Genomic DNA, 27,678 nt, shown 5'->3' on the forward strand with positions numbered 1-27,678 from the left:
ACTGCAGATGGTGACTGTAGCCATGAAATTAAAAGACGTTTGCTTCTTGGGAGGACAGCTATGGTGAACCTGGGCAGTATAATAAAAAGTAGAGACATCACTCTGCCAACAAAAGTCTGTATAGTCAAAGCGATGGTATTCCCAGTAGTAATGTATGGCTGTGAGAGCTGGACCATAAGGAAGGCTGAGCGCAGAAGAATAGATGCTTTTGAGATGTGGTGCTGGAGAAGACTCTCGAGAGTCCCTTGGACTGCAAGATCAGATCAGTCAGTCCTAAGGGAAATCAACCCAGACTGCTCCCTGGAAGGTCAGATGCTGAAGCTGAAGCTCAAATACTTTGGCCACCAAATAAGAAGGGAGCACTCACTGGAGAAGATCCTGATGCTAGTAAAGACAGAAGGCAAAAGAAGAAGGGGATGGCAAAAGATGAGATGGCTGGACAGTGTTACTGATGTAACAAACATGAAATTGAGCAGACTTCGGAGGATGGTGGAAGACAGGAGGCCCTGGTGTGACTTTGTCCCTGGGGTCGCAAAGAGTAGGACTCCACTGTGTGCCTTAACAACAACAAAAAATGTTGCATTCCTCAAATGGAAGTGGAGCTTGGATAAATCAAATTATCATTCTGATCAATGCAGATTAACAATTGCATCAAATGCCACTGTGGTGAAGTGTGTAGACTGCTGGGCATGACCTGAGCTTGAAAGCCACTTTAACCATAGAATCCCAACTCACCTACTCTTTCTCACCCTGACCAACTTCACCATGCTGTTGTGTATATAAAAAACAGGAAGGCACAGCTATGTTTTGCCACCCTGATCTCGCTGGAGCAGGGGTTGGCCCAATTTACTTAACGTAAGAGCCACCGAGAATAAATGGCAGATGTTTGAGAGCTGCAATACATGAACAAATATTACACACAGGTTTCTTAAAACTCTTAATACTTTCTTTGCAAAGAAAGATAAAATAGGTATGTATGCACTTGACAACACAAACATGCTAGAAGGAGACTTTTTAAAAACAAATGCTGGGAATAACAGTCCCCATAAGACCAACATAGGGAAAGGTTAGGCAATTATTTTTTTGGCACTAGTGGGAGAAGGAAACACACATGTATCATATAAATCAATAACAACCATTTGCATTATTATGCATCTCTGTCTTGACACCAAGATTAGTAAATCCAGCTCCTACAAGAGCTATGAAACTAAGAAGGAACCCTGCACTGCCCTCTTTAATTCCATCCCCCCTTCCAGTGGCTCCCTTGGCTCTTCCTTTCCCTACTTTAGGTGTGCCTTAAAATGCCACTATCAGGCAGCAACCAATCCCTCCCTGCCTGACAGGGAGTTCCTTCAGGCTAGGCTCCTGGGCTCCGAAGCACCTTCAAAACCACAGGAACCCAGCCTGGTTCAGTAGTCTGCCACCATACCCAAATCTACTCCCTAGACTGGAGGTTGGGTGAAGTCTCCAGCCCTTACTGGTAGATTAACACAAGAGCCCTGCAAGGTAGACTTGCAGCATAGTCCAAATATCACTTTAAAAGGGTAGCAAGTAGTCTTAGGCACTAGACTTAGGCTTAGAGACCTCAGAACAAAAGAATAGTTGGACTGGAGAGGAGGCGGCTGAGAGGTGATATGCTCACCATCTTCAAGTACTTGAAGGGCTGTCATAGAGAGGCTGGCGTGGAATTGTTTTCTGTGGCCCCAGAAGATAGGACCAGAACCAGTGGGTTGAAATTAAATCAAAGAGTTTCCGGCTCAACATTAGGAAGAACTTCCTGACAGAGCAATTCCTCAGTGGAACAGGCTTCCTTGGGAGGTGGTGGGCTCTCCTTCCTTCAAGGTTTTTAAACAGATGTTAGATGGCCATCTGACAGCAATGACAATCCTGTGAATTTAGGAAGAGGCGTTTGTGAGTTTCCTACATTGTGCAGGGGGGTTGGACCAGATGACCCTGGAGGTACCTTCCAACTCTATGATTCTATGAATTCCACAGCACTTAAGTATAAGAGATATTTTATTTTTGTGCAACTAAGTATAAAACACAATTACAGGAAGGAAAGAAAAATAACAAACCCTAGGCTTCACCAGTAAATCTATAAATAATTACACAAACGTAATCAGTGTCAAGGACGTTGCAGAAGGTTCTTAAGTCAGCCAAGCTCACAGGAATGCAGCATAACCACCAGACAGAAATCTGAGTGGATCAGACTCCAGTAGGGTTGCCAAGTCCAATTCAAGAACTATCTGGGGACTTTGGGGTGGAGCCAGGAAACTTTTGGGGTGGAGCCAGGAGACATTAGGGGTGGAGCCAAGATCAAGGCTGTGACAAGCATAGTTGAACTCTAAAGGGAGTTCTGGCCATCACATTTAAAGGGACGGCACACCTTTTCAATTCCTTCCTTCCATAGGAAATAATGAAGGATAGGGGCAGCTTCTTTTGGGGCTCATAGAATTGGACCCCCTGGTCCAATATTTTTGAAACTTGGGGGGTATTTTGGGGAGAGACACTAGATGCTATATTGAAAATTTGGTGCCTCTACTCCAAAAAACAGCCCCCCCCAGAGCCCCAGATACCCGTGGAGCAATTCTCCATGATTTTCTATGGGAATAAATCTCCATAGGGAATAATAGAGTTCCCAGCAGACATTTCCCTCCCCTCCCCCCGCTTTCTGACGACCCTGAAGCGGGGGGAGGGCCTCCAAACCAGGGGATCCCCTGCCCCCACCTGGGGATTGGGAACCCTAGACTCCAGCCTAACGACCGGATGGAGATCTGAGTTAATCAGACTCAAAATGGCTTTCAGATAACCTAACTTTATCCCTGGACTGGGCCAGTTGTTGGGCCCAATGCAACCAATTTAGACCAAGAACGAGCTCATTCCTGGAGTTAATTGGTTAAACATGAGGTGGGTCGGCATGACCTCACTTCTCACCTCCACAGCTGCATGAAAAGTTCTCTAACAGGAAAACAACACAAACTGGTACCAACTTCCCAGCTGAACCTTTTTTCTACAGGCCACATTTTGCAGTACTAACACTTAGTATCCAGCCAAGAGGCTTTACTGTACAGTCTTAAGGTGATAGGCCTCTTAATCACTTATTATTACAGAGGCCAAAACTCTGACTAGTGATTTTGGGTGGAGCTAAAATCACTACAAGATGTCTGGGTGACCTCTGCTGTAGAGGAGAAAAGCTGGCAAGCCTGACTATTTTTCCTTCCTTCCCCACTTCACACACGGACTGGTGGAAATATTTGCTTATGTATGGGTCAGACCTATCATGCTGGCTTGTAGCATAGCCAGGGCTGCTCAGGTTGACTTCCAGTTTGCTGGGTGATGCAGGGGTGATCTAATAATGCCCACTATTTGCACTGCTGAATCGTGTGGCCCTATCATGCTGGCATATAGCACAGTGAGGACTGCTTAGCTTGACAGCCAGTTTGCTGGATGATGCAATTGGTGATCTAATAATGCTAATTGTTTGAATCATTAGACTGTTTAGCGTGACGATGCTGGCTTTTATCAGAGTGAGGACTGCTCAGCTTGACATCCAGTATGCTGGATGATGCAGTGGGTGATCTAATAATGCCCATTGTTTACATCACTGAACTGTGTGGCCCTACAATGCTGGCTTGTACCACAGTTTGTACTGTTCAGGTTGACAGCCAGTTTGCTGGATGATGGAATGGGTGATCTAATAATGCCAATTGTTTGCATCACTGAACTGTGTGGGTCCTATTATGCTGGCTTTTGGCAAAGTCAGGGCTGCACAGCTTGACATACAGTTTGCTGCATGATGCAGTGGCATTAGTCCAACTCCCAGCTTAATGCAGGGGCAGCCTACAGCAGAGGTGGCCTATTTTCCCCTCCTTCCCCAATTCACACACAGTGGAAATATTCACCTACATATGGGTCAGTGCTCAGAGGCTGACTGAGGTCCTGATGCTAAGCAAGTTTACTTGAGAGTAAGCCTGCATAAAGTTCCTCCTCGACCTCCAGGAGCTGCACAATATGTATGAAAGAGTCACACATGGCTTCTGAGCCACAGTTTGGCCACCCCTGCCCTGGAGAAAGGTTGGTATAAAAAAACTCATTCATAGATTCCTGATTAAGAAACCACCACTTTATGCCTTGTGTAAGAAATATCCTTTAATTTATCAGTCTTCTTTCAACTGTGACAGGATAAGATTGATGAAGGAAATACAAATGTCCCATGTTCCTTCCACAAGGGTGCTGCTGACAACAGCAAAGACATTAGGAGGAAAATTACATATTAATTGGGGGGGATACCAAAAAAGAGAGGCAAGATTCAGCACATCTTGTGATTTTGACTAGAGTGTTAAGCAGGTTAAATCTGTTCCACTAAAACAAGAGGACCATGGAAGTGATTAATTTTATCTAGAACATGCTGAATGGCACTTAGGAGAGAAAGCAAAAAAAGTTCTTTTTATCATGTAGGTGGAATATCCTCCTATGTAGTTTAAAATCATGTATTAGGGGGGGGGGAAACTTTTCTGGTGGAATAAAGACTTAACCATTCATCCTGTTGACTTCTGAATTCATGGGATATAGAATCAATGGCAAGTATGGTAGAAAGGCTAGCGTCAAAGAAGTTTAATATAAAAGATCATATGCATCACTGGAAGGACTTCCAGGTGATGGCTCCTGCAGTGTTCTTCTATTCTGCCTTGAAGTGCCTGAAAAGCCAAGGATAGAACCTTTTTATTTTGTATCACAAGTGGTTATTTTTCACATAGAATTTCTTTCCCTGATTTCTATAAGATGGAAGTCACTGTGCCTATCCTATTTTTGAAAAGAGTGTGATGCCCTTACTGAGGCAAAGCTAGGGCTGTTAATCCTTATGCAGTCCAGCCAACCAGAAGATTAGGGGGTGAGATATTTCTCAGAAGAAGACATTTTGCTTTGAGCTGGTATATCTAAGAATGAAGAAAGAAGCAATAAACAATAAGAATTGAGATCCATGAATCTGAAGCATGTTTCTATTAATAAATGTTTCTTTTAATAAATAATAGTTCTGGTTTATGAGAGATTGGGATTAGGGTCTCAACATTTGTCTGTCTAGCATGTTTTTAATTCTGCCCTTCCTTGAAGAAGCTCAGGGCAATAGAATGGGTTTCCCTTCCTTAAATTATCCCCAAAGCACCCTATGATGTAGGTTAGACTGACAGAGAGTGACTGGCCTATGGTCACCCAGAGAGCTTCACAGCATAGCAGTATGAAGATTTCAACATGAAGTTCTGAGATCCTACTCAGACACTGAATACTACACTTCATTGGCTCTGAAGGCACAACTAGATATTATTATGTCATTTGGTCCAACTTGGGGACACCACCACTATATTACAGGGTTGATTTAAAAATACTGTGAGAACCCAGATACTATTGTTCTCCTCCTCCTTCCCACACATCTCATTGAGTGCTGAAATGTCTGACCCAAATGCCAGCTTTGCTGTCACATACACCCAGACAACACTCACTGGACCTAACAGCATCAGCTACACCACCTCCAACTCATTCATTTGCTCATTTTCTAACATTGTATATGCCATTAAATGCCAACAATGCCCTTTGGTTCTATACACAGGACAAACAGGTGAAACCTTATGCCAAAGGATAAATGGGCACAAATCTGACATTAGGAATCACAAAACTGAAAAAACTGTAGGAGACCACTTTAACCTTCCAGGACATTTGATAGGTGACCTCAAAGTAGTGTTTTATTGCAAAGGAACTTCAAGAACAGAATGGAAAGGAAAATTGCTGAATTACAAATTATTACAACACTTGGAACACAAACCTCCCCAAGACTCAACAGGGATATTGGTGTGTTTTTTTACCTCATTACATATGCTAAACCCATTCTCACCAAATAGAATATATTCACCGTATTCTAATGCATTTCCTTTTTGTATTAGTGTACTGGAATGATATTTGTGATATTATGCTGCAAATCAGAATTTTCTGACATAAATACCTCTAAGAAAAATATGTTGTAAGTTTAACCCATGCTTGAGAGGAGACCAATGGAGCATGACAACAGACTCTAAATTCATTATCTTTTGCAAATAAAAAACCTAATGACAGACTCACACCATCACGAACACATCAGTGTCCAATTCTGACTTGTTTATTGCCTTTGCTGTCCCCTCCCCCACCCAGCTGAACTCAGGCAGGTGATAACCAGAAACCAAGCTTGTTTTTCTTTTAATCTGTTAAAAACATTTTCACAGTTCTGCATACTAATTCACTGCCCACCCTCCATAGGTAGGACTGCTAATTCCATTCCATTCTGTTGTCTGAGAAAGTGTGCTTGGCACACAAAAGCTCACCCTGAATAAAACTTTGTTGGTCTTAAAAGTGCCATTGGACTCTTTTACCCTCACAATTGTTAGCAGTCAGACCTTCCTCTGGCAGAAGGTGCAGTTCACTCTTAGAGAGAGGTAATGCCCTTCTGAAATATCACCCCAAAATCATATGTGCAGGGCACTTCCTGATCTAAGAAATGAAAATGACAACCTGGACACACAAAATAGTTGCTACCAAGCAAGAGGTGGGGAACATATTTTTGAGAGGTGAACCATAGCAGCTTACCCACTTAATGACCTCTCCCTACCCAAAAAAAAAATCAAAACAAAGAATCTCCAGAAATGCTCTGCTGAAAAAATGGCACTCAATCTGGCACTCTGAAAAACAGTTTGGAAAGTGGAAGATTATCTTCACCTATAAATCCAAGCAGAGATAAGATCATGGGTTTCCAATATGCTGTGCCATGGCAGTGTATGTGTGTGTTCTTGACGTCAGATATCACATACCCCTCCACTTGCATGTGGGTTCTTTCCATGTAGCTTTTGCATATGTTTAAATGTGTTTGTTTGTGTGTTTTGCCCTTTTATTTCTCTTTTACTAAGCCTTTCCAGTTGAACATTTGCCTGGTTTATTGGAGAGGGAAAAATCCTGGTATACATATGTGAAGTTTCCTAGTTACCCCCTCTCACTATGGCTCCAATTAAGGTAATTTCCCCAATTACATGGGTACCACTTTTGGTGCTTGGAAAGGCTTGTGGGGGGGGGGGACAAGAGGGGGACTAGATCTCGGAAAAACAAGAGTTTTTTTCTTGGCATGGCGTTTTGCTCATGTTCGGTTCACTTTTCCAGACAGCCTGGCATGATTCTCCAGCCTCCTGTGGCTTCTAGTCAGTTTCTAGTGAAAAAAACTGACTAGATGCCACAGCTCGACTTTCCCCATCCCCCACCTTCTTGGTCAGTTTCCAGTGAAACTGACTAGAAGCTGCAACTCTGCTCTCCCCAGCCCCCTCTAGCTTCTAGTTGGTTTAACTGGAAACTTATCAGAAGCCTGGGGCTGGGGAGAGTGAAGCTGCTGCTTCTAATCTGTTTCACTCCACTCCAAGCTTCCCGGGGGTGAAGCAGACCTGAAGCTGCAGGGTGGCTTCCCTTTCTTCCCCCAGCTTAACATACTCCTAGGAGAGTTTACTGGGGGCACCTGCTTTGAGGAGCTGTAGCTCAGCCCCCCAAAATCCAATTTGCATCAAACTTGAACAGCAGGTACAGGAGAGTCTGCTGAAGAGTTCACCACAAGTTTGGCATCCTACTGTACTCAGGGAATGTTCTACACCTTCTCAAACTGAACAAACTAACAAACCATGACTTGTTCAGGAAACTGAAAAATCACAAAATGAACCAAACCACTGAATTGGGCAACCTAATGAACCACAAAACAAAATGAACCACCATTTTCAAGTTCTGTGCTAATTCCTAGTCTGAAGTCTTGATTAATTACATTGAGTTCTCCAGTTGCTGAAATCAGTGCTACATTTCTATTATTTTATTTTATTTTATTTACAGAATTTATATCCCTCATAAGGATAACTAAGGCAGCTAACAATTTAAAACATACATGATAAAACTGTATTTTAAAAGCATTTATAACCATATTGCTGTTATCAGTGTCAGGTCTGTATTTTCAGTTCAGAACTAGAAGAAGCTGCTCATTCATGTAGACTGAGACACATCTGAATACTATGTACAGAAAAACACAACTTACCAAATGTGCACCTTGTATTTCCTTCCATCATTCACTCGACTGTTAGTACAGATGGTTCTAACTTCTCCCATACTACCACATGCAAATTGATACTGTATAAAAGAAGGAAGGGGAGACAATACATTGTAGTTGTAGCACTGCAAGAATGTGTGTGTGTGTGTGTTTATGTAAATATGTCAATAAAGCTGAGTTAAATGTGGGGAAATGGGGAGTAGGGACACAGGGTTTATTTATTTATTGCATTTATATCCCACCCTCTCCTAGCAGGCTCAGGGCAGCTCAGGTTGAATTCTGCACACCTGTTGCATTAACAGCAGTTCTTTTTTCCAGTAGAAAGCATGGCACGTTTGGTGCACTTATGCAAGAGGCTCTTCTGAGTTCTGGTATCAGGGATTCAATTCATGGTTTGCTTGGACAAAGCCAAGAATTCATTTGAGTGTCTGGCCTTCACATGCTTGTCATCTATGAGAACAATACCATCCTGTATATGCAATAGCTAATGGAGGCACACAACACTTCACACAATGCTTCACCTTTCACAGCAAGGAAAGATAAGCTGTTATGCTTGTGAACTTCTGGATCATTATCATAGGTATGGGTAGAAACTTGGGGGGGATTAAATATTGTAAATATATACTACATTCACAGGGTTGTTGTGAGGGTACAATGGAGAAAGGGAGAACAAGTATTTAAACTGCTCTGGATCCCCACTGGGGAGAAAAGTTGAGTATAGTATCTAAATCAATCAAATCCATGCATGGGTTTCCTGTGCCATAAATATGAATGAATCTTTTTCAGTGTCCTAAGGGCCATCCATTCATTATTATAGTTGGCAACAATGCTGCTAAAAATGGCACTAAAAAACAGAGCTTTACATACTGATATGTCCCTAAACAGGATGATGCTTTGAATTGGATGCAGGTGGTACTCACTAATGAGAATTAATAAAGAATCAATAAATTATTCTGCACATCAATAAGAATCAACAGTCTTAAAAGAAATCCTGGAAACAGAACTGGAGGACCAAAGTGCTATCATTATGGCTGCCTCATACAACTCTTCATTCTGGAAGGCTTGTTTCTTCTGTTACAAGTATACAATGCAGAAAACCATGACAAAATGAAAGCCTTTATTAGGACAGTGTGAGAACCCCCCCTTCTGGCCCCGCCCATCGGAGCTTCTGTGGCAGGGTGGAAGAGGGCAAAAGGGGTGCTTGTAGCCTTAGAAAGTGGAGGGGGGTGGGCATTTCTTCACACTACCTCCACCTCCATGGAGTCAGGCACTGTCTAGTTCTCTCTGTCTTCGCCTGCTATTCCCCGCTCTCTTTTCCTCCCCAGCCATCAGCACTGCTCCCTTTTTATCTCTCACATCGCCGTGCCCCAGCTCTCTGCCCCCTTCTCCTCCCATGCTCTCCCGCCCCCCGGCCACCCCCCATTGGCCAATCCCTCCTCCTGACTGGGCTCCTCCCACTCCTTCTCAGGATGCTCAGCATGAGCCCTGCCCTCGGAAACAGCTGCGGGGAGGAAAGCAGTCATTCTGGCGGCCTTGTTAGGCCCACCCGGCATCTTCGGTGCCACCTGCAGCCTCAGTGCTCCTGGGTTGGGCCATGCTGGCTGGGGCCATGTTGGGCTGATGCAGTGAGGCCAGGGCCTGGGGATAGTTCCTGGATGGGCGGCCCCTCTGACCGGCCCCCACACTGTCCAGTGGAAGCACCGCAGGTAGGTGGGCCCAGGGTTGCTGGCCACACCACAGCTGCTCTCGGCCCAGCTGCCACAGACCCAGGCGAGACATGGTGACCCGGACAGACAGACAGACATTCATTTTTTTAGTCCATTTTAATCCTGTACTTCCTCCAAGAAGCTTAGGGCAGTGTACATTATTCTCCCCTCCTTTAGTTTATTCTCAAAACAAACCTGTGATGTTACAATAAGAGAGAGTGACTGGCCCCAGCATGCTTCACTGCAGAGGAGGGATTTGAACCTGGCTCTCCTTAGCCCAACATTCTAATCACTACACCATGCCTAGTGGTGCTTTTGAGTATAACACATTACCTCTTGTGAAGATACACAAGATCTATCCATGCTGAAAATGGAAAGCACCTTTAAGATTAGACCTTAAATGTTGTAATACCAAAGATGGATTTGCATGATCACTGTTATCAGGGCTTTTTTTAAAAAAAGAAGACGCCCAACAGGAGCTCATTTTCATATTATGCCACACACCCTGACATCACCATTGTTTTGCACAGGGCTTTTTTGTAGAAAAAGTCCAGCAGGAACTCATTTGCATATTAAACCTCACTCCCTGATGCCAAGCAAGCTGGAACTGTGTTCCTGTGTGTTCCTGCTAAAAAAAAAAAAAAAAAAGCCCTGAATGATATACATTCACATAATGGAGACTGATAATGCCACTGTGTGGCAACTGCACGCATATGGTGAGAGTTAATTGCATCTGGTGACTGAGGGAGGAGCTGTTGGACTTTCTCTTCCATCCAGCTACATCCTACTTTTTGGTGCTGGGAGGGAGGCTGTGATGTGAAATGGCTGAAAACCTTGGGTATATACAAGAATACTATTCGTAACCCTTTGAATTGTGTTGCTGTTCTTTGTCATATGTTGATATTTATGCAAGCAAAGAAATAATCTATAGTCAAGTAGACTTTGCCAGATGTTGAAAAGGTTAACATTTCTTACAGAATATAAAAATTGGCAGGAAATTATTTAAGGAAATAAGATTTGCAAGAAAGACTATTTGCCATTTCTATAGTCTTCTGCATCTGTTCATAATTAAGCCAATTTTGACAAAATATTCTGCACAACTTTTCTTATCTCCGAGAATTTATAATTGCCATGAATCCATTGTTCAATTAAGACGAACTTCTAATTGTGGGCAATCTTCATACATATGAATAAAGACTAGCAGATAGTTTTGAACACCAGTCCAGAAAATTCTAGACATTTATTATCCACAAACCTTGGTAGCTACTGCTGCACATCAGAAGTATAATATCAGGGTATAACTCAGTTTAGAATAATAATCTTGTGTGTGTGTGGTTTTTTTCCTGAACAAGAAAGTCTGATAAATTATAGTTCTATGATGGTACTCAAACTGGGGATGAGTCCCTCATTCTTCCATTTTATCATTTAAAAATTGCTCTCTTTGATGGTTCTTACCATTCTTAATAAAGCAAATTTCTAAATTAATTTTGAAATTAATAACACCTATTTATTTCTTTGTTTCTGTAGCTTTTAGTTAATTTGCTTCTTTCCACCATTTAGAATGACTGATGTACATGTGAGCATCAATAAACTATTACTACAAAAAGGAGAAAGTCATTACTGATGTAATGTATGTTGGTATCATATTTTGGTGTATGCATAAGCACCTGCACATTGATTTAAAAAAATTAAATCTTGATACAACCATGCATATATAAAATGCATATAACTTTTTGCTAGGTTGTATTAATGTGCACACCACTCTATACATACTACAGCAACAAAAAACAAAGAACCCTTGCAGATTGTGGCAAATTGTACACGCCCAACATTTTGTACAAAATTTTGAACCAAAAATTGGACCATTTTTAATACAATAATTCATCTTCCAAAACAAGACCAGATAACTTAGATCTCCAAAGTCTGAAGAAGGATGTGGATGAGAACTTCACAAGCATCTCTATTCAAGATGTTTATCAGAACATGAATCATTTCCAATTCCTGATCCATTGGGCAAAGCTGTGGCAGTAAAATTAGTACAAAATCTGTTTGAAAGTTGAATAAGTATAACCTCAGGGTATTTATCAGAATCTTCAGCTTAAGGAAATAAACTGTTGCTCAAGACATTCCCCAGATATGCAGAAAAAGTTTATTTTGTGACTTATAAAAAGAAAAGGGGAGGGGGCAGAAAGAAAATAGCCTTTTTAAAATATGCCTCCTGAGGACAGGCCATGTACATAGCTTGCCAGGATGTAGCAGCACATTGAGGGCAGTTGCACCAAAAAATCATAACAAAGAATAGATTACTAAAATATCTGAAAAACGTTTTTTGTCAAGGACCATCAAAGCAGCCACAATAATAAAATCAGTTAAAAGCACTAGAAATATGGTTTTTAAATGTCTTGGGGACAACAAATAGAATAGATGTAGTCCAATGAGCCATTTGTAATAAATTGCAACAAAGCACAGGATTAACATCCAGCTCAAATGACACTGTCTTAATAGTATTCCAGAAGATCATAGAAGAAAGTGCAAGTCAAGCCTCAAAGAGAGAGAAGTCCCTCATTTCCAAGGATCCCTTCTATAGATCTACCTTTTAAGTGTCAGAAGGCTGGGGCACAGAGGAGGATCTAGCTGAAATTTGTCTATTCAAACTCTACCTGGGAGGAGAGGAAAGAATTAGGGTATATAGAATTAAGAATGACATGGTAGAGATTTATAAAACTGCATGGGCCAGAGAAAGTGGATAGAAATGCTAGACCTTGGGGCATCTAATGAAATTGTTGGAAAACAGGTTCAAAACAGATACAAGGGAATGCTTCTGTCAATGTAATTCAACTGTGGAATTCACTTCCAGGAGAGGTAGTGATGGAGAAAAGGTCCACCAATGTCTACTAGTTATGGTAACTGGAGACTCCACATCCAGAGGCATCAAACCTGTGAATACCAGTTCTGGGAGGCAGCCGCAAGCGTGGGCCTTTATGCCCTGTTTGCCCCCCAGTGCAACTGGTTGTTATTGTATGAAATAGGATACTGGACTGATAACACTTCTTATGTTCTTAAAGTGCTAGAATCCTGCTGTTCAGATCCAAGTGATCTGGAATCTACTCACCTAGCCTCATACTGAGTATTCACATTGAGAATTCCTACATGTTTATCTGTTCTACCTTGTTCCTTGTTGCCTCCCCTACTTTGTGATAAGCCTAATACATTTGCTCTGTTAAAAAAGAGTCCATGAGCCATCACCCAAGAAGCGAGATCATATTTTCCTTTTATAGTCTGTTTTTGTGCATTTTCCATGACAACAGTCGCTATTATCTGCACATAGTGTTTATCCTTCATCATCCATGAATTTTTATGCCTAACCATGATTACCATTGGAAACAGAATTCTGAGAAGAGGCAGTTTTTAAAAAGGTGTTTTTGTCATTTTTTTTGTAAAGCTGGAAGGTTCTAAGCACATAAGACTACAATGATACCGGAGGACAAAAACCAATTGCTTAGAAAAAGTAGTCCAAATAGTATTATTACAGAATATGTTAAAGGATTACCTGTAAGATACCATCCTTGACAGAAAGTTGAATAAAGGTTTGTCCAATGGTTGCTGGATTCTGTTCAATGTAGAAAATAACCCCTTGGAGGCCAGTGGTATGGAATTCTAAACTGATGTTGTTTTGGGGAAATAATTGAAAACCCTCAAATTCCATATAGGAATCGCCTTCATACTGGATATAGCTAAAATCTATAAAACAACAATAGAGAACACATATTAGTTATACAATGAAGGACTCTTGGGCAGGTGGGTGTTATTTATTGATAGCACCAAAAGGATGATAAAGAAACGGAATATAGGGTTACCAGCATTTTTTAAACCTGGCAGAGATCCTATGCATTCAGTAATTCACAACAGGCAAGAAACAGCATTGAGGAATGAGGATTCTTTGATGAAGGAAAATCCCCCCAAGTTAATTTCTGTGTTTTATATACAGCAGGGCTGGCATCAGTATACCCTGAGGTAGGGCAGCTGCCATGACCCATGGCTAATGTCGGGGGCTACTGCTACTGACCATACAGCTCCCTTGCTGCTCACTCACCCTTCCCCTACTGGCTTGCTGGTAAGCACTCTATGATCCATATGGGTGAAGGAGAAGACGGGTGACCTGGGCAATCTCTGCCCATGGTCTCCAAAACTTTGGAACCAACCTTGTTACACAGCTTTGACAGTTTTTCCTTGTTTCCAGTTTCTGGCCAGATAGTTATATATCCATCACTACTCAGTGTTTTTTTGCATCCTTGATGAAAGACATACAACAAAAATCTTTTGTTACCGAACTCTCCATTCTTGCTGATCAAATCTGACCATCTATTGATATTCCTGACTCATGTCAGCATCTCTGTAGGGTTTGTTTGCTATAAAATAGCCCTTTCGTCATTCCAGAGAAACCATCGACACGAGCTAGGTATTTTTCTGGCATATTCCCAGATGTATCACACTGGGTCTAATTATTGGTTAAGGCATATGCATTCAAGACTGTGTAGTATCATCATATATAAAAGTAATTTCAGAGGTCTGCAGTGGAACAGCTAGATTCAAGTCCAGTAGCACCTTAGTGACCAGCAAGATTTTTGGTGGTATGAGCTTTCGAGAGTCAAATTCCCTTTGCGAGGCTAATTCTTGTTAGAAAGGAGATATATGGATCATACACTGCTGATAGCAAACGGCAAGATTCAAATCTGGTAGCACCTTAGAAACCAACAAGATTGGTGAGGGGCAGTTATGAGCTTTCAAGATTTAAAGATCTAAGGGATCCATGTCTCATTTTTCCGAAGAATTATCCTTTCCATAATCACTAGCAGCAGCTTGAGCAAGAAAGTTCTTTGGATTTACAAAGCACCATCAGCATCCTTGATTCTCTTAAATATATACGAGAGTAAAAGGAAGAATAGGAGCAGAATCTAACACCAACAACCAGGGCTTTTTTTGTAGCAGGAACTCCTTTGCATATTATGCCACACACCCCTGATGTAGCCAATCCTCCAAGAGCTTACAGGGCTCTTAGTACAGGGCCTATTGCAAGCTCCGGGAGGATTGGCTACATCAAGGGGTGTGGCCTAATATGCAAATTAGATCCTGCTGCAAAAAAGCCCTGCCAACAACCCTACCCACTTATTAAGAAGCAGCAAAGGTGTGTATGCGTGGGGGGAACTCTGAATGGATTTGATGTTGTGGAAGAATAAGTGGAGGGGGAGAGAAAAGTTCCTGAGTGGTGGATTCTGAAATGGTTGATTTTTAAATGGTATAATTCAGCATTTCTCAAACTGGTATCTGGGCACCCCTGGGATTCCACACGGGTATTCTGGGCAGGGCAGTGTTCCATGAGTCCTCTGTAAGAACAGAAAAGGAATCCTTCTTATGTCTATGAGACTCTTACTCAGTTTTCAAGAAATAGTGGCAGGAAGTCCCAATTTCAGGTAAAGGGAACAGCATTAGCTTGCATCTATTAAGGTTATTACCTGCATTTACATTGCTTTAAGATGACCTCAAAGCATTAGCCAAAAAAAACATGCTCACTAGTTGTTGGGAAACAAAGAAATACAATCCTAATACAGTCTAGCAATTTCCAGTGTGAAACTGAACAGAGTTCATTCTGTTTTTGAATGCAAAGAACTTTGAGTGTGGGGGAGGGCAGTAATAAGGGTCTCACAATATTGGTTTGAGAACTGAGACAATGGAAGCCTCATGCATGGTTTCAAAGGGGGCTATCTAGCATGTGGTGTGGGTTGGCAAGGGAAGAAGGGAAGTCTGTCAAAAATCCATAATCAAAGTTTGGTGCTGAGGTTGCCCAAATTTGAAAACCACTGTTCTCCCTTATCTTACTGAGAAGGGGAAGCTTGTCCCCTGACTTGTACACTCAATGACAGACTTCTCATTTTCTGGCCAGTCTTCTTATTACACAACAGGAAACAATGTGGATGATAAATGCCAACTGCAGTTGTCAAGTTTATCCATCAATCAATCTTCTTTCCTGACCATGAAGTAATAAAAACACTAGAATGAGCAAGTGTTAAGACAACTTTAAACGACAAGGTGACAAGTGTGAAGAAATGTATTTAATGTAAGAAGCAATTACTCAAATGTTAGCTTGTCAGTCCTGAAGGCCCAAACTAAACACTTACTTCTTTTCCAATGTTTGATAGTGTTCTTTAAATAGGAAAAAGTCATATACTTTTTCAGGCAAAGTATAGTAATCCACAGCGATTTTTATTGCTATTATACTTGCATGAGTGCCTAACAATGAAGGTACAACCATAACTCTATTTAAATTTGCACCAGCTTTTGAGGTAATCCAGTTGAAACAGTCTCAGTCCCTAATTTAGACAGTACTTTAAATCTGAGAAAGTTTTGCATGTCTATCCTGTATAGAGCAATCTTAAGCAGAATTGCAACTTTTAGGCCCATTGCATTATTACTCACATTAAGCTTCTGTCATACACATTCTGGGTGGGCACTAGGGAGAACTGTGTGTCCTGCTATAAGCAGAAGATCTCCTGCTCATCAGGAGAAGTCCTATGAGGAAAGGTTGAAGGAGCTGGGGATGTTTTGCCTGGAGAGGAGGCGGCTGAGAGGTGATGTGATCACCATCTTCAAGTACTTAAAGGGCTGTCATAGAGAGGATGGTGTGGAATTGTTTTCTGTGCCCTCAGAAGGTAGAACTGGAACCAGTGGGATGAAATTAAATCAAAAGAGTTTCCAGCTCAACATTAGGAAGAACTTCCTGACTGTTAGAGCGATTCCTCAGTGGAACAGGCTTCCTCGGGAGGTGATGGGCTCTCCTTCCTTGGAGGTTTTTAAAGATGCTAGATGGCCATCTGACAGCAATGAAAATTTTGTGAATTTAGGGGGAAGTGTTTGTGAATTTCCTGCATTGTGCAGGGGGTTCAACTAGATGACCCTAGAGGTCCCTTCCAATTCTATAATTCTATGATTCATGGAAAAAAGAATCACTCCCAAAGTTGTCATGATGTCAGTCATGTATCATATAGGATCCCTCCAAGCTCTATGTAACCATGGAGTCTCTGGGGATTGATAACAATATGTGACATTATTTCCAGTTGCACAAATGGCAGTAATGTTATGGTGTTGTGTGATTCTGCATGATGCTTAGCCCAATCCCAGAAGCTCCTAGGGGCTGTTGGCTCAGTACATTCACAATGGAATCAGGAGATGTGAAAATAATCTTTGTAACTAGGGTTGTTCCCTTTTAGAAGGATGAAGCAATTACAGGGAGCAAATATCTGCCACAATTTGCCAAGATGAAGTGGTGAATTATGTCTGATGCATCAGAATGAGGAGGTAGAAGCCTGGTGTGAACTGTACCACTGCACACTACCTACCAGTAAGTGGCAGGTGCTTTCAGAGGTCTAGAGAGGCCTGGGACACTTCCAGTTTGTGAGGGCCCTAGCCATAATAAAAAAATGGAAGCACATGATGTGCATAATATTTTCTGAAACTTATCAAATGATAAAAAGAGAAGAAATGCTGCCATTGGATCTGACAGGGGTTGTGAAATAAGTGTTAGGGCTATGGGAGGGGAGAAGAAAAGACACATTAGGCAAGGCTTCTAAGGGCTTTTCTTTTCTTTAAAAACCATTTTTCATGTCTACTCATTTTTCAGTATTTTCTTGAAACAATTGCTATTATTTTATAATTGGCACAACGAAATATGCTTTCATCTCACAGGAGGAACTACATGGAGGTGGAATTACTTATGTCACTGCAAACCGCTCAGACATCACTAAAAACAGAAGAGAAAGAAACTGCACCATTTGTGTGGTTGGTTTTTTTTTTTTTAAATCACTGTAGCATTTCAAACATTTCATTCCTACAGTCATTGAGTACTCCACTATGCATGGCACACATAAAAAGAATAAATAAAAGACTGCTTTTAGCCTGAATTTAACTGAGTCATCTTTAGTACACAACACTGACATTTGAATGTCTTTTGAAGTCATGTGCTTTGTTTTCAGGATTGAAAGGGAGAGAGAGAGAAAAGCTCACAGGTTTCCACACATCCAATTCCAACTTTAGCAGCAACAACAGAGTTTATTTCTAACTACAGATGCCAAATATCAGGAATGAGGCTGAGACTAATTCTCTGTGGTTCTCTATAACCTTCCTAACCCAGAGTTCTTAAAAGGACTACATAAAGACAATCCTAGGGAATTTACTGAAAGGACCCTCTGGACACGGTGTCAAGAACAAAAGAGCTCAGTAAATTGCAGCCAACAGCTTTTCCTTGCTATTCCTTGATTTCTGCCACCAGCAGCCATTCCAGCTTCTGAATGCTATCCATTACTCACCACAGTCAGGTTGCATTAAGGCCATCCACTACCTACTTAAAGTCAAGGTGAATGTAGCCCCAACACTGAGCATGAGAAGGGGCCCCATTAAAATGGCTCACACAAAGAGGCTCATGAATCCTACTGGATTCCAGAATGCCCTGGAGAATTTCAGGATTCCAAACACATTTAGTGGAAACATGGAACATCCACTAGGCAAACTAGGTGGTTGCCTAGGGTGCCAGGAGGAGGCTGGAGGAGAACTGTGCTGAAGGAGAATTCATACTGAATCAGATCCATTGTGTTAAAGAGCTCACCGTTAGACCTCTGAAATGACAGTAACAGTGGCAAAGGAAGCTTACTTCTTATCTAACTTCAGCTAGTTCATGCTCATCTCCATCATTCTAGGTAGAACAGCATTTGATTCTATCTGAATCTGAGCCTCTAATGTCCTGGGAACAATCAGCTGCTATCTATCTATCTATCTATCTATCTATCTATCTATCTATCTATCTATCTATCTATCTATCTATCTATCTATCTATCTATCTATCTATCTATCTATCTATCCATCCATCCATCCATCCATCCATCCATCCATCCATCCATCCATCCATCCATCCACACTTTTGAAGGCCAGACTATGGGACAGAGGCGGCCTTTCTGGTCCTTCTAATCTTAGTTGATTACCTCTGTCAGAGTGTAGACAAAGGCTAAGCCTCTCTGTTGCTCTTACTGAATTTAACTTCAGCCTTTGATACAGTAGATCATGCTATCCTGTTGAAGCACTTGGAGGAAGAAGTAGGTATCAGGGGATGTGTTGAATTGGTTCAAATCATTCCTTGTGGATTAGACTCAAAGGGCAACCAGTCACCAGCATGGGACCTATTGGAAACCAGATATCATTGGTGTGGGACCTGTCTTGTGGGGTTCCACAGGGTGCAATTCTATCCTCCATGCACCTCTAAATAAAGCCCTTGGAACAAATTATTCATAGGTTTAATGTTGGTTGTCACCAATCTGCTAATGATACTTAGCTCTTTATATCCTTATCTAAATCTCCTGGTGATGCAGTAGAGGTCCTAAATCGCTGCCTGGCTGCAGCTAAAAGTGAACAAACTGAAATGAAAAGTGAACAAACTGAAACTAAACCTTGAAAAAGACAAAGGTAATGCTAGTGGGGAAGGCAGAGATCTTGAAGGATGTTGTCCTCCCCACTTTCGATGGAGTTCAGCTAGGGATGCCAGTCCCCAGTTGAGAGCAGGGGATACCCTGATTTTGGGGGGCTCCTGCCTGCCTCCAGCAAGCTGGCCAGTGGGGGGAAGCCTTACCCTCAAACTCCACCCCCAACAGCAGCCACCAGCAGTCACCCCTCTCTCTCCCTTCCTGCCAGATTTAAAGGGCCCTGCAGCTGATTGGTAGGAGCATGTGATCTGCTGATAAACTGGAGGGCCCTTTAAATCTTGCAGGAGGGGAGGGAGAGCGGCAGCTGCTGGTTGCACACCTTCACTCCAAGCGGCGAATTCACTGCTTGGGATTCAGGCGCATGGGCCCCCACTTCACAAAAAAATAATAATAATAAAGAGACCCTTTAAATGTTTTTGGAGAGGGGCGGTGGGTGCCTGAATCCCAAATGAAAAATTTGCCACTTGGGATTCTGGCACATCCCCAATGTGATGGCATCCCTTCTGAGTGATGCCATCATGTTGGGGGCATCTTTGCCCCCTCCAGGAACACCTCCCAAAGTCCCCCTCCAGGAATGCTTCCCAACATAACTAAGCTTGTTATTCCTGTTTGCCCTTGAATCTGTTAAATACCTTTACTATGCTAATTTGCTGTTCACCCTCTATCTATATGTATGAACTGGTAATTTCCATTTCATTGTATCTGAAGAAGTGCATTTGCACACGAAAGTTTATACCATGAAAAAACTTTGTTGGTCTTAAAAATGCCACTGGGCTCAAACTTTGCTCAGATTCAAGAACTAAACAGGAATAATAAGTTTAGTTTATATGATTATCATTAGTTTGGGTTTAATTCCGGGAGGGGGGGACAAAGTGAATGAAATAAATATGTCAGCATTGGAGACTGATGAGCAATGTATCCTTAATTCTGGAATGCTGAGAGTAATTAACTGAGACCCTGACATTGAGCTCCATTTGTCTCCTCTCAAGCACGGAGGAGACCTTATAGAATCTTCTTTGAAATGGGGTGATTGGCTATGTAGAGCTATCTTCCCTGTCCCCAGACCAGAGAAATACATTCCAATCTACCATTCCAAGTTCTCAATACAAATTGGAGCTCATAGTGAATGCTGTCTTAGCAAACCATGAAAAAACAATTTGCTGTGTATGTCTTTATTCATTTATTTTGGATATTTTATGTTGGCTTTCCCTTCTCTTCCTTTATAATGCAGTTTTACCTCAATGGAGAGCTTAAATCAAGTTAAATTTGAGAGCATCCTGCAACAGTTCTCTACATCCTCTACATTCAGCTATTGTCTATATTTTGTGCTTTACTTGGTTTAAAGTGTAAGCATGTTGACAGACTGCATAAATTAGGAAAGGAATGTGATTAATTTATAAATGTTCAAGGGCATTACTTATTTTGCAGATAAAACAATATTTTTACATACTTCAAAAATAGGTTTTAATACCCTTAGAGCCATTATACAGATAATATCCTGGGTACACAAAAGAACAACAAAAAACCATATTTTGACATTATGACTGAAATGAGCCAAAGTGAGAGCGTACCTAGGCTGTTTGGGGGAGAGGTGGTATCCTTCTCCCCAGGGCTTTTTTTTTTTTAGCAGAAACGCACAGGAATGCAGTTCCGGCTGGCTTGGCATCAGGGTGTGTGGCAAATATGCAAATAAATTCCTGCTGTGTTTTTCTACAAAAAATACCCCCTGTGCAAAACAATGGTGACATCAGGGGGTATGGCCTAATATGCAAATGAGTTCCTGCTGGGATTTTTCTACAAAAAAAGCCCTACTTCTCCCCACATCATGTACTGATATAGTTCCATGTATCCAGCTTTTCTTGGAGAGGCAATTTGGGCCAAAGACAACCGGAAATTGAGACCTTGCTTTGGACAAACAACACGGTTCCATTCTATCTTCTGTTTATGTGTGATGTGTGACCTTGGATGGTATCAGGAGCTTACTGGATGCCCAGCATGGCCAAAATACCTAAACAAGGACATTCTTTTACATTATAAAATATCCATGAAATCTGATGGATAAGAAGTCAAGAAAATGCAGTGTAGTGAAATATAGTGCTGGGCATCTAAAAGTCTATGAACACAAAGGAAGTTTTGAGTAGTTTAAATCTCAAATACTGTCAATTTCACTAGCGCAGCAAATGCTTTGATCTTTAGTTTCTGCTCAGTTTAGATTGCTTTGTAAATACCTTGCACAATTACTGATATGCAATTTACTTAAGCACTTATGTCTTCCACCCATACAGGCTTTAGTTTTCAGCATTGCATTTTCTTCTCTTTCTAAAAACAAACATAAACCTGAAGAATTACAAGCAATGTAAATCCAAGCAGACTTGCAGCTTTCTAAAGCCATCTGTCAATGGGCTTAGAAGGGTACAACTCCGCTAAGGATGGCCCTTCCCATCATTCACATGACCAACACATGTTAAAGAAATTTTAGGAACCAAACATGATCGGAAGCTGAAGCAAAGGAAGCAGGACTGTCAAGAGCTACCATGGGCCCATGGACAAAATACCATCTGAACTCCCCATGACCCTGACCCAAAACACACAAGCACTTGGCTTTCTGTTACTGTGAACAGAATAATAATTTCACCTGGAAATAAACACCACTGAATGACATTTGTTTGATTAATTAAACTGACCTGTGCCATAATGAAATGTGCTAACATATTTAAATGGGCGGGTTGTGCAAGGCAGCCTGCCTGCGGCTACCCTGACTCCAAACACAGCCAGCATCTTCTGCTGGACTCAGCACCTCACCTCATGCCCCACACAGCCGCTCCCAGGTTCAGAAAGATGTTGTTCCGCACCAACTGCTCCTCTGAATTAATGCCAGGATTTTTTTTTTTAAATGGTGGAACAAGATTCCTTTGGACTTTGCAACAACATACTAACATGGCTAGTCTCTAAAATGTGTCTTTTCTAGTTACTGTTTCTGCAATGGCTAGGCTTTAGCCCAAGAGTATTTTCAGCATGGGCTGAGTTCTGGAAGGAGGGGGAAAAAACCCTTCCTGATATGCACAGAATGTTTTTCCCTCAGCATGAAAAAAATGAAGTCTCTTTTCTTCTTACATACTTTAATAATTCAGTAGCATACTTGAAGCAGAGAAAGCAATGGGATCACTGAATAATATTTTAAATTTCTACATAAAAATGAGAACAGGATAACTATATGCCCTGTACCTCTCATAAGAACAAAATAAGGCACTTGCTGGATCCCCAGAGGTTTCTTGAGTCTAATGTCCTGTTTCCCACAGTGTCCAGCCAAATGCTTCTGGATAGTTCATTGGTAGTGAATAAAGGCAATAGTCACTGCAAAAAAAGCCCCCCCCTGAAAAAAACCCTGGCATTCTAGTATATATTTCTCTGAACATGGAGATTCTATTTGGTCTTCATAGTTAATGGCACTCATGGTCCTTTCCTCCTCCATGAATCTATCTAATCCCCTTTCAGAGTCTTCTAAACCAGCAGATGTCACCAGAAGATGTACCAGTATGGTTAATGAGATTCAGAACAACTCTTAATAGGAAAATGTTTTCCTCAACCTCCGAGTTTAAGAAGTTGGCAGCCATGGAGAGCTTTCTTTAAAAATCACTGCTAAAAGGTTGGTAAACAGCACCAACTAGGAATAGCATCTGTCTGTGCGCTCTGCCTTCTCTGCATGCTTAGTAGCTGCATTGCAGAACGACACTAACAGTTAAATATATACTGAAATGATTATTCTAACTTCACTGGGCCCTTAAGCTGACTTGGGCCTGGGAATTTTGTATACCCGGTTCACCTTATTGATGGTCCTGCATGGAAGGATCTTTCATGTATGTTCTAAAACAAGCATGCTTTACAGATACACAATGGGAAACATTATGACTTTATGGAGCAAATCATTCCAGAAGGATTCTGTCATTGAACAATGCAATTTTTTTTTACATTAATATTTTCCCCACACAAGAGGACAGGAAAAGTTCTTGATAAGAACTTGAGTAGAATTTCACAGTACATGAAATGTTCAAAAATGTGGCTGCTTTCACTGAAGCAGTTTCCAAATGGAAACAAGTGGCCGAAAAAATTGGTTCTTTGCTAAGCCCTGGAGAGCACAAAACTTGTCAGTACAAAATATGATCTGCCGAAAGCTAAGCATTTTTTCCAGAATCATAACAAACTGAGCACTTGGGATCAATCATGGGGCTGTACAGAACTTGATTTTAGGAACACTGTACCTGAAAGGAGCAGGCACCCCCCCCCCATTTCCCCACTGCTGCTTCAAAGGTCTTTTGGGGGAAATTGGGGGAGGGGGCTCACCAGCATAATACCAGTGTGATGTCACTGTCATGTCATCACTCTAGATTACACTCAAAACATTATCTATTCCCCTATGTCCCCTGGTGGGTTTCCAGGAGCCACTTGCGGCTGGAAGTTGTAATTGTGCTGTGTTTGTGTGAATCTGAAAGGCTTTATTTTTTAAACAACATTCTCTTAGTTTTCTTGTGTTCTGTGCACAGCCTGGACCACAACTTTGGCATTAATGAGAAAGCGCTTCGGAACTCCCCCTCCCCTTCCATTTTTCCAACTGGTACCTTCTTGGGGGAGTGTTTTCGGCCTGTGTATACTGAGGACTGTTTCAATCAAGGGGGGAGGCTGAAACCCCTTTCAATACACCCTACAGTTAGGGTTGCCAAGTCCAATTAAAGAAAAATCTGGGGACTTTGGGGGCGGAGCCAGGAGACTTTGGGGGTGGAGCCAGGAGACATTGGGGGTGGAGCCAGGAACAAGGATGTGACAAACATAATTGAACTCCAAGGGAGTTCTGGCCATCACATTTAAAGGGACAGCTCACCTTTTTAAATGCCTTTCTTCCATAGGAAATAATTAAGGATAGTGGCACCATCTTTTGGGGCTCATAGAATTGGACCCTCTGGTCCAATCGTTTTGAAACTTGGGGGGTATTTTGGGGAGAGGCACTAGATGCTATACTAACAATTTGGTGCCTCTACCTCAAAAAATAGCCCCCCCCAGAGCCCCCAATACCCACGGATCAATTCCCTATTATTCCCTATGGGAATTGTTCTCCATAGGGAATAATAGAGTGCTTAGTAGACATTTCCCTCCCCCCCATGCTTTCTAAAGGGGGGGAGGGCCTCCATACCAGGGAATCCCCCCTCCCTCTCTCTCACACACAAATACTTACTGGGTCTTCTTCCCTCTTCCTGCTGTGAAAACGAAAGCAAAGAAAGGGAGGGGCCGTTCTCCGAAACCCTTCCTGTTTCCTCCTTCCTGCCCAGCCTTAAAGGGGCAGACATTTACAAACTGCTCAGGATCTCTTCACCAACATGAACTCTACAGGTATGTTCTCCCCTTCCTCCACCCCCACCCCCCGCTTCCTGATTTCTGGAGACCGGGGGATGAAGCTGCGAACCCAGAAGTCTCCCGCCAAAGCGGGGGGGGGGGGGTTGGGAAGCCTACCTACAGTCACAGTCTGTATTGGACGCCGAGAACCAGCAACTCACACACATTGTTACAGTTATGTGGAATTGATAACCTTAGACTCAATTTGTGTATTAGTCTGTGATGTGTGAACTGGAGATTGCTAGAAAGATTAACTGGTTTGTTCCCCAATTCTTTTAACAGCCTTCCCTGCAAAAATCTTGCTTAACCTTAACTTTATTTACCTCCTGATCTCATCCAAGCCTTCCTTTAAGGAATTCAGTGCACTATACAGTGTTCTTCTCCATTTATCCTCTCAACAACTTTGTGCAGTAGGTTAAAGCTAAGGTGACTGGCCCAAGGTCACTCAGGAAACTCTAGGGTTAAGTAGGGATTTAAAACTGGTTCTCCATTTTCTTTGCAAGTTACAATCATGTTTTAGCTTTTTCCTGGAGAATGTGAAGAATCATGGGGGTGAAAACATCATGCAAGTATTTGAAGAAAAAATTTGTCTTCTACTCAGTAGGATCCTTCAGGGAGTCCTCACCATACTTAGGGACCAGGGTGCCTAAACTGAGGGTTGACATGGATTAGTTCACTAATGGAAACTAAAGGAACTCCATGGTTATGCTTAACATAGATCATATTTGGCCTGTTAGAGAGAGGGAATGCTCACTCTTCCTCAATTTCATACTTAAAACATTCTACAAAGGACCATTTCTTCTCTACTTGGAGCTGGGGGAAAATTCCTTGCAGTCTTTGTGCGAGCTCAGAAGAGGCTCAGCTCATGTTTCCATGTGGGGCTCTGCCAGTTCTGAGGTCTTAAGAGTCTTGACCAGAATTGTGGGAAAGTCTTCTGGATTGAACAGGTATTTTGATTAATTTGGATCTGTAATTTCATTCTCTGAGATCTGCCTCTCTTTTTTTGAAGAGTGGACTGAAATTTCAGACTCTATTAGCTCAGGGATTTCTCAGGATTCTATTAGCTCAGGGATTTCTTAGGATTCTATTAGCTCAGGGACTTTTCAGAGAGGGCTTGAGTCAATTGAACAGGGATTAGTCTTCTAGGTCACCTTGGTAGGCTAAGTGTGCACCTGTAGATACTTGATTTCTGCCTGAAGTAAGAGGTTTTGGTTCTCTCTGGAGAACGAGCCCTCTGCTAAATCCCAGAAGAAACCTTGTTCCTATGCTGTGACAATGAGGAGTGGTGCTCCTCTCCATGCATACCTAGAATACATCTTGGAGAAGCTGGTGACCAGGCTTGACTGGCTGTGGAGCCTAGAACTGACAAATAGGTTTATTGCTGATTCTCAGCCTATAGAGCTGGACAGGGGTGATCCCACCCTTGGGAACCTGACTGGAGCTTTGAGGAACTCCTGCCTGCTCCGATGGAAGAGTTCCCTTGCTCTCCTGTTGTAAGAAGAAATGATTTGTCCTCTTCAGAGGAGAGATGCTAATCAGAGGTGTCCTAAACTAAAGTATGGTCTTCTATTTCCTCAGGGCTGAGAGCAGCAAGTTAAAGAGAAAGAGTCTGGGGGGGGGGTACTTTAAAAAGATGGATAGAGATGAAGCTAGGCAAAGGTAGAGTCAGAAAGAATAGTAGTTGGAAGAAAAGGAAAGAAGTGGTAAGGATAAGAGAAGGGGCTCTTCTAAGAACCCACACTTCCTTCCTAGACAGGAAACAAAAGGAAGAGTGGGTGCCCCACAGTAGTAGAGGCAAGAAGTCAGAACTTGCCTCCTGACATGCTGGGAAAAATCACAAACGCCAAGATGCCTCCCTCCTTAGTGAGAAGCATATTTGTATGGATCTGTTTAGGGACAGGTTTGTACAGCAAATGTTACCATGAATGACCTTGAAATTTCGATGACTACCCCCCTTCCCCATTCATATATGATTAATTCATCTTCTGAAAGATAGAAGAAACAAATAAAATAAATGTCATAAACTGGATGAGGCAACATTGGCAATCACATAACACAAATGAGGAACAGCAAATAGACCAAGTGACAAGTCATCAGCAATCAGCCATTTGTAAACAATTCATAATTTTTTCCAGCCTCTTTGCAAAATATATGCAAATAGATAAAGCTGAGATACATTAAACAAATTTTTGCTTTCAGTAATTTTCACTTGCCTCTTAATCAGTTTTGATCTCACAACATTTCAGAGTTTTAGTAATTATAGATATGAATAAAATTATTTTAGAAGAGGACAGGTGTTAGAGAAGAACATGCTGATAAAGGTGAATAAAACACAGTAAATTGTGTATCCAGTTCCTTCCAATATGATACAAATAGATATTTCTGGTACATTTGATCTTTGATAGACTGAAACTCTGAAGAAATGTATATGTTGAGACAGTGAGGATCAATATAGATCTATAACTATTTATTTGTTTATTTAATTCATTTATACCCTGCCTTTCTTCCCAGTGTGGACCCAAAGTGGCTTATACCTTTTTCTTCTCCTCCATTTTATCCTTACAACAACCCTGTAAGATACAGTGTGACTGGCTCATGGTCACCCAACAAGCTTCTATGGTACAAATGAGAATTTGACTCTGAGCCTTCCAGGTACTAATATGACACTCTTAACCACTATACCCCACTTGCTCTCAAAATAGATTTATTGTGGCTCTGAACCCATTCTCTTATTGAATCACAAAGCTATTCTACGCAGTGTTCCCTGTAACTGAGTTAGTGTGAGCTAGCTCAGTTTTTTTAACTTCTGGCTCACAAATTTTGTCTTAGCTCAGGAAGGATGGCCTCAAATTAATTTATTCAGTAGTCAAATCACTCACAACTTTAATGACAGTAGCTCACAAAGTAGAATTTTTGCTCACAAAACTCCACAACTTAGAGGGAGCATTGATTATCTGTGATAAAATTC

The 27,678-nt window shown here is 41.7% G+C and overlaps 1 protein-coding gene across 1 annotated transcript in view; it reads right to left on the reverse strand.

The window, feature by feature from the left end:
* Positions 1–27,678, reverse strand: part of LOC132569386 (protein eyes shut homolog) — a 631,754-nt gene that overhangs the window by 448,741 nt on the left and 155,335 nt on the right. Inside the window, exons 4-5 of the mRNA XM_060235420.1 lie at positions 13,352–13,542; positions 8,084–8,175 (exon numbers count right to left, since the gene is read on the reverse strand). Of these exons, the coding sequence (XP_060091403.1) occupies positions 8,084–8,175; positions 13,352–13,542 (283 nt within the window). The remainder of the gene's footprint in view (positions 1–8,083; positions 8,176–13,351; positions 13,543–27,678) is intronic.

Source organism: Heteronotia binoei, chromosome 1 (assembly GCF_032191835.1).
Source record: "Heteronotia binoei isolate CCM8104 ecotype False Entrance Well chromosome 1, APGP_CSIRO_Hbin_v1, whole genome shotgun sequence".
NCBI lineage: Eukaryota > Metazoa > Chordata > Lepidosauria > Squamata > Gekkonidae > Heteronotia > Heteronotia binoei.